This window comes from Sus scrofa, chromosome 6 (genome assembly GCF_054392235.1).
Source record: "Sus scrofa isolate SSC_HxYL_T2T_F1_AM1 chromosome 6, Sscrofa_HxYL_maternal_Yorkshire_Landrace_v2.0, whole genome shotgun sequence".
Taxonomy (NCBI): domain Eukaryota; kingdom Metazoa; phylum Chordata; class Mammalia; order Artiodactyla; family Suidae; genus Sus; species Sus scrofa.
Genome location: NC_139388.1, coordinates 113,503,346 through 113,520,262, shown reverse-complemented (window position 1 = coordinate 113,520,262; position 16,917 = coordinate 113,503,346). Strand labels below are relative to the sequence as shown.

At 41.0% G+C, this 16,917-nt stretch overlaps 1 protein-coding gene across 16 annotated transcripts in view; it reads left to right on the top strand.

Moving 5' to 3' along the window:
• The window catches only part of OSBPL1A (oxysterol binding protein like 1A), a 221,190-nt gene that overhangs the window by 179,207 nt on the left and 25,066 nt on the right, over window positions 1–16,917 (top strand). For 14 of the 16 annotated variants that reach the window (XR_014807736.1, XM_084964350.1, XM_084964346.1 and 11 more), the window contains one exon: window positions 8,474–8,549. The exons of 1 other annotated variant lie outside the window; for it this stretch is intronic. Coding sequence is in view for 13 of the 15 variants with exons in the window: in XM_084964350.1 (XP_084820476.1) it covers window positions 8,474–8,549 (76 nt within the window). In the remaining 2 variants the exon portion in view is untranslated. Of the gene's footprint in view, window positions 1–8,473; window positions 9,804–12,193; window positions 13,203–16,917 lie in introns of those variants that run through there. One more of the 16 variants, XR_014807737.1, reaches the window with a different exon arrangement.

Sequence of the window (16,917 nt, the reverse complement as noted above, 5' to 3'; positions counted from 1 at the left end):
ACCATGACTTTTTCAAGCGGGAAGATGGGGTAAAGTAAAGCAGGACAAGATGGAGTTTTCAGCAAAGAGGCTAAGAAAATATCATAGAAACATGTCTTGCGACAAAGGGTGTCCACTCTCGCCACAGCAGTCAGAGAAGAAAGAAATAAAAGATATCCACATTGGAAAGGAAGAAGTAAAACTATCACTATTTGCAGATGAAATGATACTATACCTAGAGAATCCTAAAGACTCTACCAGAAAACTGTTAGAGCTCATCAATAAATTTGACAGTCACAGCATACAAAATTAATATAAGAAATCGACTGCATTTCTACATACTAACAACGAAAGATCAGAAAGAGAAATTAGGGAAGCAATCCCATTTACCATCACATCAAAAAGAATAAACCTTCCTGAAGAGACAAAAGACCTGTACTCTGAAAACCATAAGATGCTGACGAAAGAAATCAAAGATGATTCACACAGATGGAAAGACATACCATACATACTCTTGGATTGGAAGAATCAGTATTATCAGAATGACTGTACTACCAAAGGGAATCTACAGATTCAGTACAGTCCCTATCAAATTACCAAGAACATTTTTCACAGAAGTAGAACAAAATATTTTAAAGATGGCCAAAGCCATCCTGAGAAAGAAAAATGGAGCTGGAGGAATTAGGCGTCCTGGCTTCAGACTATACTACAAAGCTACAGTCATCAAAACCATGTGGTACTGGCACAAAGACAGACATACAGATCAGTGGAACAGGGTAGAAAGCCCAGATTAAACCCACGCACCTACAGTCGACTAATCTATGACAAAGGAGGCAAGGATATACAATAAAGGACAGCTTGTTCAATAAGTGGTGCTGGGAAAACTGGACAGCCATATGTAAAAGAATGAAATTAGAACACTCCCTAACACCATACACAAAAATAAACTCAAAATGGATTAAAGACCTAGATATAAGACCAGATACTATAAAACTCTTAAAGGAAAACATAGGCCAAACACTCTCTGACATAAACGACAGCAATATCTTCTCAGATCCATCTCCTAATGACAATAAAAACAAAAATAAACAAATGGGACTTAATTAAACTTAAAAGTTTCTGCACAGCAAAGGAAACCCTAAATGAAACAAAAAGACAACCCACAGAATGGGAGAAAATCTTTGCAAATAAAGTGACTGACAAGGGATTAATTTCCAAAATTTATAAACACCTTCTGCAGCTCCATACCAAAAAAAAACCAACAACCCCATCAAAAAGTGGGCAGAAGAGCTAAATAATTCTCCAAAGATGACATACAAATGGCCAAAAAAAAGAAAAGATGTTCAGCATCACCCATTATTAGAGAATTGCAAATCAAAACCACTCTGAGGTACCACCTTACACAGGCCAGAATGGCCATCATCAAAAAGTCTACAAACAATAAATGCTGGAGAGGGTGTGGAGAAAAGGAAACCCTATTACACTGTTGGTGGGAATGTAAATTGGTGCAACCACTGTGGAAAACAGTATGGAGATTCTCAGAAAACCAAACGTAGAATTACCATTGATCCAACAATCCCACTCCTGGGCATCTCTCCAGAGAAGACTATGACTCAAAAAGATACATGTACTCCAATGTTCATTGCAGCACTATATACAATAGTCAAGACATAGAAACAACCTAAACATCCATTGACAGAGGAGTGGATCACGGAGATGTGGTACATATACACAATGGAATATTACTCAGCCATTAAAAGGAAAGAAAGAATGGCATTTGCAGCAACATGGATGGACCTAGAAATTATCATGCTAAGTGAAATCAGTCAGACAGAGACCAACATCAAATACTATCACTTATATGTGGAATCTAAAAAAAGGACACAATGAACTTCTTTGCAGAACAGATACTGACTCACAGACTTTGAAAAACTTATGGTTTCCAAAGGAGACAGGTTGAGGTGTAGGGGGATGCGTGGGGGTTTTGAGATGGAAATGCTATAAAATTGGGTCATGATGATCATTGTACAACTATAAACATAATAAAATTCATTAAGTAATAAAAATAAATACAAAGATCATGAGATTATAAAACTTCATGAATTAAGAAAAATGCCTTCCCCCCCCGCCCCCGGAGTGACTATTAATGGAATTGTAGTGTGTTTTTATCTTGTCCATGTGGAAAATAGTGGTTTAAGCTTTCACGTATACATTATGATTATGTCTAATCTCCCCAGGTAGGTATTTTTTTTCCCCCATGTGGGTAGATTTGGTTTTGGCAGATTATACCATAAAAAAAAAATTCAGCAGAATGAGTGTGTTAGACTTGGAAAAAGTTATCTACAATGTAGATGATAAATAAAATATTTCTAAAATACAGAGAGCTCCTACAAATTGTGAAGGGAATTCAGGGCAAATATCACTAATGACTATGAATGTTGTCATGCTTGTACTTCATGAAAATAAAGAATTTTTAAAACCCTTTATCACCGATGTACAGGTAAGAAACTGAAATTTCATTTCCGAGAGATTGTTTGTCCCAGGTGTTACTTTTCGTAGTACAGATGTTGCTGCTAAGGCAGCTTGTCCAGCTGTGTAGCCAGGCTGGAGGTGACCCCAGGTTATGCGGGGAGACTGAGGCAGGACTGTGGGCAGTGGCCCCAGGTCACTTCCTGTGATTCTTTCCTATCCTCATATAAGGGGTCCCCTCCCCTTGTACTTGTTTCTGTGGGGTGTGTACATGCCCATGGGGTTGGTGAGGGGAACTCGGTGGCCTCATGAAAACAAGCAAACCTGCAACACCTGGCAGCCAATTATATCACCTACCTTTGTGATCAAAATCCTCTACTTTTTTTCAAGGGGCCTCTGTGAGCAAGCGGGTCTGTTCCCCCTCGCAGTTCAGAGCAGAGCGGGAGGTGTAGGCCAGTAGGGGCAGGGGGACTGAGAGAGTCTGTGTGGGTCAGATGAATTTGAGGGGCTCCATCAGGCAAGCCTTCCATGTAGTCTATGTCCAAAAGCATCTCCCAAAGATCCAGGGACCAGTGCTCTCCTGAACTTACACAGCATTTTTAGAGCAAGGGGGATTCCAGCCCAGCCTTCGTGAGTCACACGTCACAGGTTAACTTGCTTCAGCTGGGGGTCTGTGTACACCCTGTGCCACAGGGAGTGATGCTGGGCGACCAGCTGAGCCGTGCACATGGCGGAGCTGAAGCAACCAGGCTGGGACCTTTCGCTTAAAGACCAGTTATTGTGTCCGTAGTCATAATGGCATCTGTATAATTGAAAATAGAGCCGGGACGTATCATCCTCAGCTCCTGGTACGGGGTGTTTTCTCTCTGTATGAAGGAAAAAAGAAGCATAGAATTCAGGATAATGACTCAGATAAACTCAAAGGGAAGAGAATAATCGATCTGTGCTCTCAGCCTGAAGATTGTGATGCCTGCTTGCTCTCTGCCGTTCTTATTTCTGCCAAGAGAAACACCTCACTCAATATTATTAGGGAATTCTCATCCCCCTCTCCACAAATGAAAACTTTAAATATGGAAACATACCCTTTTCAGTTTAAATCATTCTTAAAAGTTTTAATCTAATTTTAAAAAAACCTCATCTCTACTTCTTGAAATAATACTGCAGATTTAGCATTTTCTTGATGATTTGGCTGTGAACTATTCTGCTTCTCATTGACCTTAGATTCTTATAATTGAGTAATTTTTTGCTTCCTCCATAATCTTAGAGCAGGACTATCCTTTTGTTTTCAGAAGTAATCACAGAAATCCATTATGTCCAATAGTAGCCACAGGTGATTCTTGAACACTTGAAATATGGCTAGTGTGACTATGAAATTGAGTTTTTAGTTTCATTTAATTTGAAATAATATAGATTTAACTTTATAATATAATTTGGAAAAATCAAGTAGTATTAAATATTTTGCTATTAAACATTGCTTTGGTAAGACTCCATTACGCTTAAAAATTTAGTAGCTAAATTGAGAGGTACTCGAAGTGTAAAATACACATGGGATTTTTGAAGATGTATGGAAAAAACTATAAAAAAATCTCAATATTTTTGTATTGATTACGTGTTGAAATGCTGATATCTTAGACATACTGCGTTAAATCAAATATATTATTAAAATTAATTTATCTTGTCCCTTTGTACTTTTTTGGGGGTGGGGTGCAACTGCGGCATATGGAACTTCCTGAGCCAGGGGTCGAGCCACAGCCACTGCAGACAGAACGCCGAGTAGCTATGTTGTGAGCCACACAGGAAGTCCCCTTTTTACTTTTTAAATTCTGTAGTGACTATATGTAAAAATCTGTGAAGCTTGTGTTGTATTTCTGTGACAGGTTTCTCAACTTTGGCACTACTGACATTTGGGGCTGGATAGTTTTTTTTTTTTTTTCCCCCCAATGGGAACCTGTCTTGTTCCCTGTGGGATATTTTAACAATATCCCTGGCCTAGCTGATGGGAGACCAACTTCCCACCCGGTGCAGGAATGGCTTTCTGGGCCATGACCAAAAGGGATCATCTAGCATCTATTTGAAGCCCTTCTTCTATGACAATCTCTTTAATTCCTCTGTTTGGAATTAATTATAAGACAGTTTATATTTTATGTCGACTGTTACATTAGCTTTATATTAGCTTTTTATTAGCTATCCTGTAACTTCCACCTGTGGTCCTAGTCCTGATTACTTGAATAATACAGGACAAACCAAATTCTTTCTGAAGAGATAACGTGTGCCAAGAGACCTTACCAATTCCGAAGCTCGTTCAACACTTAAACTCTTCCTCTGTGATAGGCCTTGTTCTGGGTGACAGGGATACAGCACAAGATGAAAGATGAGGCCTCCAGAAGCTTTCATGCTGTCTGGGGGCCGAGTCAGCAAACACTCAGGAGATGCCGTGATGATGGGTGCTGGGGAGGAAAATGATGCAGGCAAAGGTGGGACTGTTGGTGGGCTGTTAACTCCTGTGCCCCGGCCCTATCCTCTAACACCAGGACTTCCAGTTTCTTTCGTTGTTCTACACCGAACATTTCCTGCAGCTATTGCTTCTAAGAGATGTGCTCCAGGCACCATTGCTTCTAAGGATGGCCTCTGAGAAATCCTCTGTTTCAGAGTGCACATGGGTCTGAATCCCAGCTCTGCCTGCCCATTGCAGAGCTGCCCTGGGCCACGTTCTGGCTCTGTTCTTTTGGCTGCCTCATCAAGCTATCAATTTAGATATGGTCAGCAGCCCTGATGTTGTTCACCAGGTGGTCAGCCCCTGCCTGGCCGTGGGGGCCAGTGTTCCTCTTGCTGCATCTCATCAGTATGTATACACCACGCGGTTGAGGGAGGGTGTGTGTTTGGCTCTGGGTGTCCTACATGGGGAAAGAGCACGGGCTTCCTGATGGCCCCTCCTCTTCCACGGTCCCTTTCACCTCTGCTTCCTGGTTGTGTTCCAGAGTAGGTGACTCATGTTACAGGTAAGCTGGTCTCATTAACAAGTAATTACTACATTTTCATAAAACGCCGCCCAGAGTTATGTGCATAAAAATAAGTACAGAATATTTCTGGGTGGGGTCCTTGGCTGGCAAGATGATTTCTAAATTGGGAATGAAAATAAAGCTTCAGCGTCACATATCTTCTGCTGTCTTGCTTCCAAGATATTTCTTGTTTTTCTGCTATTCTTGGCCTTTAATTGGAGAGCACTCTACATAGACATTTCATGTAAGCATTTGTTAGGGGGTGTTAGAGCCCCTTATTCATTCTTCACAAAGCTTATCTTGGGTTCATAACCCATAGTGTAACCTATGCCAAGAAAGGTATATGTTACATTTCTGACTGACTTTTTCATAGACATGAGATAAACACTTTAGTTTCTGTTCATCTCTAAAACTGTTATACATGCAAATGGTAGATGATGGCAGGGGTTCTATCTCTGGATTCAGTTGTTCACGTCATTGAGATTGATAGTCTTGGACTGTAGAGAATGTGATTTAAATACCATCTGTGGCCACTTATCCAGCAGATTGGGGAGATGATAGATCTGCCAAATGAGCAGTATGTGTTCCTAAAAAAGCAAAATCAGAAGGATTTTACCACAGAGAATCTTAAAATACTATTTATTTAAAAACTTTAAATTGTATTAACTTCTACAATTCAAATAAAGTAGTTTTTAGAACAGAGATTCTTTAAGAGATAAAACATTTGAAGTTAATATTTCTTTAATATTTTAGTTGCATGAGTACATTGGGGACAGCACCTGGGAAACCAGCATTGCTGGCCATAACCTAAGATAATGGGAGAGAAGGTGTTGTTATAACAGTGTTTTGGGAAGTCCTGGGCACCTTCTGCTTCTGCCCTGGGGGTGCTGCTCATCCAGCCACAGACCCTTTGCTGCCAACAGCTTCCTCTTGGCTACTTCCTGGCCCCTGCAGGGGCTTTGGAAATGTTTCTTCTATAGAGGTTCATTTGGAAAGGGTTTTCCGGTATATCCAGGGTTTTGTCCAGTATCAGTATCTTTGGGAAGGTACTAAGGTAGGATGCATGGACTAAATTTTACTTGCATTTTTAGAGTTTGTTTGCATTTTCCCATTGAATTTCTTAAAAACCTTAAGCTAGGTTCTGTGATGGGATTTGTGTTTATTACATTATTTAACAGCCGGCTTAAATTTATTGAGTATCAGAATATGATAGATCTGTCTCAAGCTAAACAGCAGGTCAGCTACGCCAGCACATGAAAGGACAGTGTACCTCTGAGATGGTTTAAGCAACTGGATGCCAGCACAGGAGAATTAGGAGAATTTGGATCGGAACACTTTTAAAGATGTGGGGCCAGTTGATCTGTTATGGAATTTTTCAGGGCCCAAAATAGCAGTGAATAAGGCTGCGACCCCAGGTTGGCCCTGTTTTATCCTGACTGTGACAGTACACACTGTTTTCTAGTTTGATTGAAAAATAATCAATATGCATCACTACGTTTTAGCATGGTGGTTTGATTTACATATATATTACATTTCACAATATTGTGAAATTACCACGGTAGATTTAATTCACATCCACCTTTGCGTATAGGTAAAAGAAAACGTTTTTTCTTTTGATGAGAATGCTTAGGATCTGCTTTCTTACCAGCTTTCCAATATCTTTCTTCCAGTGTTAACTGTGCTCACGTTGTACGTTGCACCCCGAGCACTTACTTATCTTGTAATTGGAGATGTCCACCTTTTGACCACCTTCCTCCAAGTCTCCAACCCCTGCCTCAAGTCTGATCTTTTTACTATGAGGTTAATGTTTGAGTTTTTTGTTTTTGTTGTTGTTAGATTTCTCATGTGAAATCATGCAGGTTTTGTCTTTCTCTGACTTATCTCACTTAGCATAATGGCTTCAAGGTCCATCAGTTGTTGTGCAAATGGTAGAATTTCCTCATTTTATTTTCCTTTTTCTTCCTCACCCAGGGCATATGGAAATTCCCGGGCCAGGTATCAAATCAGAGCTGCAGCTGAGACCTGTGCCACAGAGGCAGCAATGCTGGATTCTTAACTCACTACACTGGGCTGGGAATTGAAAGTACACCTCCACAGAGACAAGGTGGATCATTAACCCACTGTGCTACAGCAGGAACTCTTAGAAATTCCTCATTTTTTATAAATGAGTACTATTCCTGTGTATCTCAAGACGTTGTGGTGTGCACGCACACATACACACGCACGCACACACACACACACACGCATCACATCTTCTTATGCATTCATCCATCGGTGGATATTTAATGGCAGCAAATGATGCTGCCATGAACGTATGGGTGCATTCAAGATAGTGTTTTCATTTCCTTTTTTTTTTTTTTTCTTTTTTTTTCTTTTTAGGGCCCAACCCTCAGCATGTGAAAGTTCCCAAGCTATGGGTCAAATTGGAGCTGCAGCTGCCAACCCACACTACAGCCACAGCAGTTCAGGATCCAAGCCATGTCTATGACCTCCACCACAGCTCATGGCAGCGCTGGATTCCCAACCCACTGAGCAAAGCCAGGGATAGAACCCGCATCCTCATGGCTACTAGTTGGATTTGTTTTCACTGCACCATAACGGGAACTCCCTTCCTTTCCTTTCCATATATTCCCAGAAGTAGAATTGCTGGGTCATGTGGTAGTTCAATTTTAATTTTTTTTGAGAAACCTCCATACCATTTTCTGTAGTGGCTGCACCAGTTTGCAATCCCACCAGCAGTGCACAATGGACCCTTTTCTCCACATTCATACCAGCATTTTGTAATCCCTTGTCTTTCTGATGAAGGCTATTTTAACAGGTGTGAGGTGATAGCTCATTGTAGTTTTAAATTGCATTTCCCTAATGATTAGTGATATTGAGCGTCTTATCCCTGTTGGCCATTTGTATATGATGCGCATTTTTATGGTGTCTCTATAAATGTATGGCTGCGGCTCTCATATTAATGACAGTAACCTTTTTTCCTAATGTCAGTGGTATTAACTCTTAATTTTTCTTTTCGTTTTCAGAACAAGCTTGCCCTCCCCTATGTTTTCCAGAAATGACTTCAGTATCTGGAGCATCCTCAGAAAATGTATTGGAATGGTAAATTAACTATCAGTCCTACAATATTAAGTTGATTTGTATTTCATGCATACCATTTGGAAGGGAATCTTGATGTTGGCATAAAAATGATGCACAGCAGTGTTAATGGAAACTTTTGAGAATCAGAAATTAGGAAAGGCTTACATTAGGTTTTCCTGACAGAATCTGAACCACTCTTTATGCCGTGTAATGTGACTTTAATGTGACTTCTGCCTATAAGAACAGAAGGAAATAGGAAAAGGAAATGCTCTTCCTCCTTGTCACATCAATTTGTATTTCCCCATAGAGTTGCCCAGAAATTCTCTCAGAACAGACTCCCCACAGTGTGGAATATAATTGCACTGACACTTCTGTACACACAGCGGGTTTTTGTACTTTAAATGTGTAAGTGTGGTATATGTTAGGCATGTGGAATGTGTACCTGCTTAGTTATCTGTAGAGGTGGGTCTGATTTTCCTGGGGGGGGGGCACTTGGGTAATGGATGGCAAAATTTACTATTTTATAAATCCTTAGATTCCCTTTACCATAACCGTCCACATCATCTCCCTGACGTCAGTCAGTCAAGACTTCTAAGTAAAGTTCCCTTAGATCTTCTCGCCTGACCCTTGACCAACTAAAATGATGGAAATTTTAAAGCATGTGAGTCCTGAGCTGCTGAAGAACTTACCTTTCTTAATTTTTCAACTTACTCTGCAGCCTGGGAGTACTCCAAGAACTTTCCCTGTCCTGGGAAGTATAGTCACTTTATAAACCAAAATTTTCATTTTGGTGCTTGAAAATCCTTTCAGCTGGTACTTGGGCATTTTTTGAATGCCCCTGTTCTCTGCATGGGGTTAATGTCATCTGAGACTTCCTAAATGTAATTTCCAAGGAGCTAATCCCAGAAACGCTTCTTTTAAACAGGTATTTTCTGATCCTACTGCACGGAGAGTAATTCAGCTCACCTCTCTGTAGCTGGATAGCAGGATTTATCCCAGCCTTGCTGCTTCCTGTCTGAGACCCTGGCCAAGTTGCCTTGACTCCCCAAATAAAGTTAGGAGAACAATTTCTGCCTTATCACTGTATTGAGAGATAAGATAATTTATATAAAATGTCAACATTATTATCAGTGGTTAATCACACTTGAGAATAAGACACCTGGAGACTTACTCTATTTTGATTATAGTAAGACTCATCAGAACGAATCAAATGTATACAGACAAATGTATATATTCTTTTATTATTATTTTTTTTTTCTTTTTTGGCCGTCCCACGTAATATGGAGTTCCAGGGCCAGGGACCAGATCCGAGCCACAGTTGCGACCCTACTCTGTATCTGTGGCAACATCAACTCCTTAACCCACTCACTGTGCTGGGCTGGGGATCAAACCTGAGTCCTAGCACTCCAGAGATGCTGCCAATCCCTTTGTGCCACAGCAGGAACTCCTAGACAAATGTAGATATTCTTGTGTGTGTGTGTGTGTGTGTGTGTGTGTGTGTGTGTGTGTGTGTGTGTGTGTGTGTCTTTCTTTTTAGGGCCACACCCATGGCATCTGGGGGTTCCTAGGCTAGGGGTTGAATTGGAGCTGTGGCCACTGGCCTACACTGTAGCCACAGCAACTTGAGATCTGAGCTGTGTCTGAGACCACAGTTCATGGCAACACCAGATCCTTAACCCACTGTGTAAGGCCAGGGGTTGAACCAAAGTCCTCATGAATGCTAGTCAGATTTGTTTCTGCTGAGCCACAACTTTTTTTTTTTTTTTTGGATATTCTTAAATAAAATGTTGATTATACATATTAGTCTCTTAACTGAAATTTTCAGGACAAAAAAAATTATATCCTACAGGTTTAGTGTTTTTCAGACCCTCAGTAAACATATATATCACTGTGATCCAGTATATAAATATGAACATATGTGTGTGTGTTTAAAATTCAAACCAGTTTCACAGAACAATACTCATCACTATTTTTTTGTTAGATTAATGCTGATTCCAGCTCATTAAATAGATTTTGTAATCTGCAAATGAATGAAACCCACAGTTATTATAAGAATGGTATCATGTCTGTCTAAGACTTGTTTGATCAACAGAATTTGTATGAAAACTGCAGGTGTGGTTTAGTCTTTTTGGCCGTCCTGGAAAGTACAGCTTTCTGTATTTCTCTTGCTCATATCTGTTGCCTGCCATCTCCTCTCTCATTGATGTGTCAGATTTAGTGGTGGTGTTATGAGTTTGTATAGACTGGTGACCACTAATCGTCTCATTTTTGTCTAAAGCAACCATTCTGTCTAAATGGAAGCTAACCGTTTTTTTAAAAGATGGAAATTAATATTATGTTGGCTTGTACCTGTCATATTTTGTAAGATACTTTCTAGAAGCATGGTTTTACTTTTATTTTTAGGTACAGAACTGTTTGTGCAAATAAACACTAGGGCTGAGTCATAAATAAAATAAAGCAAATACAAGCAGAGCTATTCGGGTTGAAAGGGAACCATGGAATGTTTTGGAACCTGTATCTGTAGAACTTAATGAATAAAATCACAGAGAAAGAGATGCAGGGGAAGTAATATTTGGGAAAAGTGTTCTCCCCTGGGGTTTTATATAAGAGACTAACATTCTCTTGGAATATTTATTAACGTGAATTGAAAGGCAGTTATCTGGCATTTGAAGTATTATTCTTTGGGTCCTGTTGTGGGCTCCCGCCATGTGGGCAGAGAAGTAGTCCAAAGGTGTGAGTGTTAAGCAACAATAGAGGTTTAAAGTGTGGTGTATCTTGAGAGAAATGCAACTAACGTTACTAGAATAAATTTTAAAGGTAATATTTGGTATCAGCCCCTCCACTATCTGCCTCCTTATACCCCCTCAAAGGAAAACAAGTCAAAAAATTAGACGATACTGGTATCCATAGATTTTTCTCACACTTAACTTCAAAGTGAAGGCATTTCTTAAAACACCACCATCCCACTTTTATGATGCTATTGCACTTAACATTCTAAACACTTTACTCCAGGTCCTTTTTCTGTGGGTAGATCTCAGTTACAGAGCTATGCACACGCCCTTCAGCTGGCTTTTTCTGCAGCTTCACATTCCCAGTTTCTTAATTTCATCGTAACAACTCTTAAAAGTACTGGGGGAAGTTTGTTATCAAACCATAGCTTTTCATGATGTTCCCATTGACTTAAGGAATGTAAAAGATCAGAGTGGGGGAATGTGGACATCCTGCTGGAAACTTCCTAGTTCCCCTCTCAATTGGGGTCTGCTCCCAGCTTTTTCAGAAATCAGTGCTACTCATTTATGATGATAGTTTTATGCCATAGTATAATTAAGACATGGCCTTTTTTTTTTTTTTTTTTTTTTTTGCCATGTCCAAGGCACATGGATGTTCCAAGCCAGGGATCGAACCTGTGCCTCAGTGGAGACTGGAGCTACTGCAGTGACATACGTGGTTTTTAAGAATGCATGATAGGAGTTCCTGTCATGACTCAGCAGAAACGAAATCTGACTAGTATCCATGAAGACACAGCTTCAATCCCTGGTCTCGCTCAGTGGGTTAAGGATCCAGCGTTGTCCTGAGCTGTGGTGTAGGTTGTAGACACGACTCAGATTTGGCGTAGCTGTGATTGTGGCATAGGCCAGCAGCTACAGCTCTGATTCTACCCTTAGCCTGGGAACCTCCATGTGCCATGGGTGCAGCCCGCCCCCCCCCCCCCAAAAAAAATGCTTGATAGGCACTTATCTGCCAGGTGTGGTCTCAGTCCAGCTGCATCTTGATCAGGAAGGAAAGTCATTGTCTTCAGGCATTTGTCATCCTGGGCCTCAGTGCCCTGCAGCACCTCCTCTAGCCGGGGTCACCTTGTCCCATCCTCCACTGCCACATAAATACACATTTTGCTTTGCTTTTTTCTAAAAAGAGTATGGAGACTTAGATTTCCAAAACGATACCCTTTTTTCTCCCAATCTGTTTTGGACAGGATTATGTTACCAACTGTTGGGTTATACTATATGAAATGAATACTTTACATAACTGGAATTCAACCCCAAATCTCTGTGGTTGAAGCATTTATCAAGCAGATTCTCATCTCGGAATTAATACTGATGTTGACCAGCAGTTTGAATTCCTTTTCCGTATTTCCTCACTGCCATTGTCCTTTTGTTAAAGAAGTCTAATCTCATAATCCTCTTGTCCTCTGTTTCCCCTGTTTTCCTTCTCTTCTTCTCTCCCGTACAGTTCAGGCTCATGAGCAGGACTCTTCCAGAGTTAGGTCATTGGTGTCCACACTTAGTGACTTTGGCAACCAGGGCCAGCCCCACAGGGAGGCAAGAGAGGCATCCAGGCACAGAACTTGAGTAGGTCCCTGCACTGGAGGCCATGTCTGCTAAGCAATGTCATGGAGTCATAGAACATTAGTGTTGGATTATTGTGAGAGATGGAGAAGGTCTGTTAGATTATAAATACTGAGTTTCTAAAGAGAAAAAGGATCCCCTCTCATGGTATCCAGTGGAACCAAATTCCATGGAGATGTGAATACAACAGTTGAAAACTTCATAGTTCCATTTGCTCCTTTAACTACGATTTCCATGCCCTATTTACTGTAGAATACTATCCTAACCTAATTTTTCCTTTTTGAAGCCCTTTTATTGATTATCCTATTATACTTCATTATCACAAAAATACATTAAAAAGTTAAAATTAAGGCGTTCCCGTCGTGACGCAGTGGAAATGAACCTGACTAGGAACCATGAGGTTGCGTGTTTGATCCCTGACCTCCCTCAGTGGGTTAAGGATCCGGTGTTGCCGTGAGCTGTGGTGTAGGTCACAGACGCAGCTCAAATCTGGTGTGGCTGTGGCTGTGGCGTAGGCCGGCAGCTACAGCTCCAATTTGACCCCTAGCCTAGGAACCTCCATATGCCGTGGGTGCAGTCCTAAAAAGACAAAAAAAAATTTAAAAATGTGTATTTTATGACTACAGGACTTCTGTACTAAAAGTTTCAAGTTATTCTTACAAATACTACTGTATGAGTAAAACAGTAAACATAAAATTTATGAAAATATAAAAGATAAAACATTATTCATAAATGGATTTTTTTCCACTTGGGTTTAGCTATCTGAGAATGAATATCAGTGCCTTGCTAGAATGCGACAAGATTTTCAGTAACAATTATGTTCTTATTTTTTAATGGATTCCAGGATAATAAGCCTTGCTCATATTAATAGATAGGAGTAGGAGTGCTGTGTTTTTCTAATATCTAGCAATATCGTTTGGTTCTTTGCCCTTTCCCCAACTATATGTCAAAAATCAGCTGAAATGTGTTATCCATCAAAAATAATTTTTACAGCTCAATCGGGACTTCCTTCAGCGTTATCAGAAACATTGGAAACCTGTGATTTGCAGAAGGTCTTGTTTCCGTCCCTTGGTGTCACTGGCATCTGGTTCTCAAGCGAATGTAGCAGAGAAGCTTCGCTCTCAACTCCAGTTCCTATAACTCACTCACATATACTTTGCAGTAGAGAAGGGGTGGAGAAAATGAAGTATTTTTCACTGAAACACACCTTGCCAGTATAATATTTTTTCATGAAATGCTTTTATCTTACCATGAGCTTTACATTTTTTTCCCTCAAAACCTCAGATTCAGCTCATTCCTTGATGCAGGAGGCCTGCCACCTGACCCCAGAACCAGGTGCATCCCGGGTCAGCTCACTGTCAGGACTGTCATGTCATTTGGGGGTTCAGATAAACACGTTGGTGTGTGTCACTGTGACAATGATCCCATTCCTGAATTCTGCACATAAGACAGGTATAGCTCTAGGTAAGATTTGGAGCTTTGCCAAAGTTGGTACATTGTAAGTACTGACTTGAGAGGCAGGAGGCAGAAGAAGCAAAGTAGTTAAACATCTGTCATCTTTGCCACCTTACTCTACAGTGATCTGGAATCAGAATATCCCAATGTGGGAGAAACGGCCAGAGACCTCACTTCTCTCAGGTCTTGCCTTGAGGGAAACAGGAATTCATGGAGTCCTCTGTGGAGTCACAGTGCCTTGTTTAAAAGAGGCTTCATTGGAAGTTGCTGTTGTGGCTCAGCGGGTTAAGAACCCGACATGGTGTCCGTGAGGACCTGGGTTTGATTCCTGGCCTCTCACTCTGTGGGTTAAGGATCCAGTGTTGCCCTGAGCTGTGGCGTAGGTCATAGATACAGCTCGGATCCAATGTTGCTGTGGCTGTGGTATAGGCCAGCAGCTGCAGCTCCGATTCAACCCCTAGCCCAGAATCTTCCATATGCTGAAGGTGTGTCCCTGAACAGAAAAAAGGAAAAAAAAGAGGCTTCATTGGCACAAATTCTGGTTAAACTCGTAGATGACAGAGCTCTTGTGGGAAGGGAGGTGGCCAAGTAATAGGATGGGAAGGAGATTTTTGACCTTCCCAAGCCCTGACATGTAAGAAGGATACACTTTTCCTTCCTTGGGAGCTGCGGGGGGTAGGGCTGTTTCGGTCGCAGGACCCAGGGCCTACCCAAGTTGCAGAAGGCACATCCAAGGAACGGAGCCAGGGCTGCTGCCCACACCTGCCCAGCAGCGAGGAGCTGGGAAGCCCGCTTAGTGCTTGGCTCACACACCTGGGTGAGGACCCCGCCAGCTGACTTAGCATAACACCAACGCTGAGCTGCTCTTTCTGACCCAGGTCTGAAATAGTTGTACAGTTGGACATTAACAGTGCTAGGCGTTAACATATATAAAATATTTTCCATTTCAGTTGGGATCAAACTTGGCCTTGCCTTAGGGTTGTTTATATGGTGCTCAAGTGACAAAGCAGTCTTCTCTCTCTCTTTTTTTTTTTTCTTCTCAGTTTGTCATCTGATGAGCAACTGCAATTAAGAGTTTCTTTGGTTTCATCATTGGTTGCTATTAATTTGCATGGATAAATTTAAACTTTGCTTTTAGCTGGGTCACAAGGTAGAATTGCTAGGCATAAATATTTTATTTTTCCAGCTGACTGAAGCTCTCAGTGATAAAAGTATTCTAGCTCATGTTTCTTCCTGAAACTTGACCTTCATAATATGCATTGTTGTTTTTCCCATTATTGGAGTATGCACAGTACTAATTAGCTGTATACAATACCTAGAGGATTCAGTACCAAACTTCATTGTATTGTCAGTAAAAATGGTGTCTCTGAAGAGGGAACGAACTATAGTTTGTGTCACTGAGTTTTTCATTATGTATCCAGAGGACTGTATTTTTAACAATTAAAATATCTACAATTGTTTGAAAGCAATCCCAGACTAATAGAGGCAATACAATTGCAAGCCCGTTGCTATATTTTAAATGCCATGTTAGACTCTTCTGACCGGTCAGGGTTGTTTCTGTACCTTTTAGATCTCTATGTATACATTCCCTCTGGCCTTATTCTGTCCCTTCCATTCCCTGTTACCTGGGCCACAAGTGCACCTTTTCATTTCCTTGAATGCTTACATTCTGAGTCACTAACAGAAGCGGGAAGGTGTTTCAGGTATTCTAAATTACAAACTTGAAGACCTATTAAGGATTTGGAGAGCTTTTCAAAAGATTAAGAAAGAATCTCCCCATTGAATTAATGATAAAACCATGTCCTTTGTCCCTTGGTCTCCAGAGTTGACCCCATGCTCTTTTTCACTGACTTGTTAACTGGTGTTGTGCAGCAGGTGGCTCCTAGACACGTGATTGTCCCATTCTTCCTTACATATTTTCTCAGGGGGCATATGTGAGGGTTTGGCAGTATATACAGCGCTGCTTTATAGATGAAAGGTCAAGTCAGTCCCTAGGCCGGGATTCTTGTCCGAGCCTCATAATTATGGAAGAGCCAAAATGCCTTGCACGCCCAGCACGACGCTTATTCCTTCAGTGAGTATTTAATAGTCATTTTAGTTTTTTTTTTGTTTGTTTTTTTTTTTTTGTTTTGTTTTGTTTTTTTTTATGGCCCCACCTGTGGCAAGTGGAAGTTCCCAGGCCGGGGACTGAACACTCACCACAGCAGCCACAACACTGGGTCCTTAACCTGCTGCACCACAAGAGAACTCCCTATTCAGGTATTTTTAAGGGAAAAAAGCTCAGAATCAGACTTACAGGTAAAGTTCTTCATTCCTTTAATGAATAAATCCTCTAAATTCCTTTAATATACATCTCACCCTGCTGTTGTGCACAACAGAGTGAGATGTAGAAAACAAGACAGCTGAGCCAGAAGCGGCACAGTTCATGTCACTTAGCATCAGGGGCCAGGGATTGACTCACATCCTCATGGGTACTAGTGAGGTTGGTAACCTGCTGAGCCATGATGGGAACTCCCTCAGAAGTTATTCCTTTTTTTTTTTTTTTGTCTTTTTGCCATTTCTAGGACTGCTCCCACGGTATATGGAGG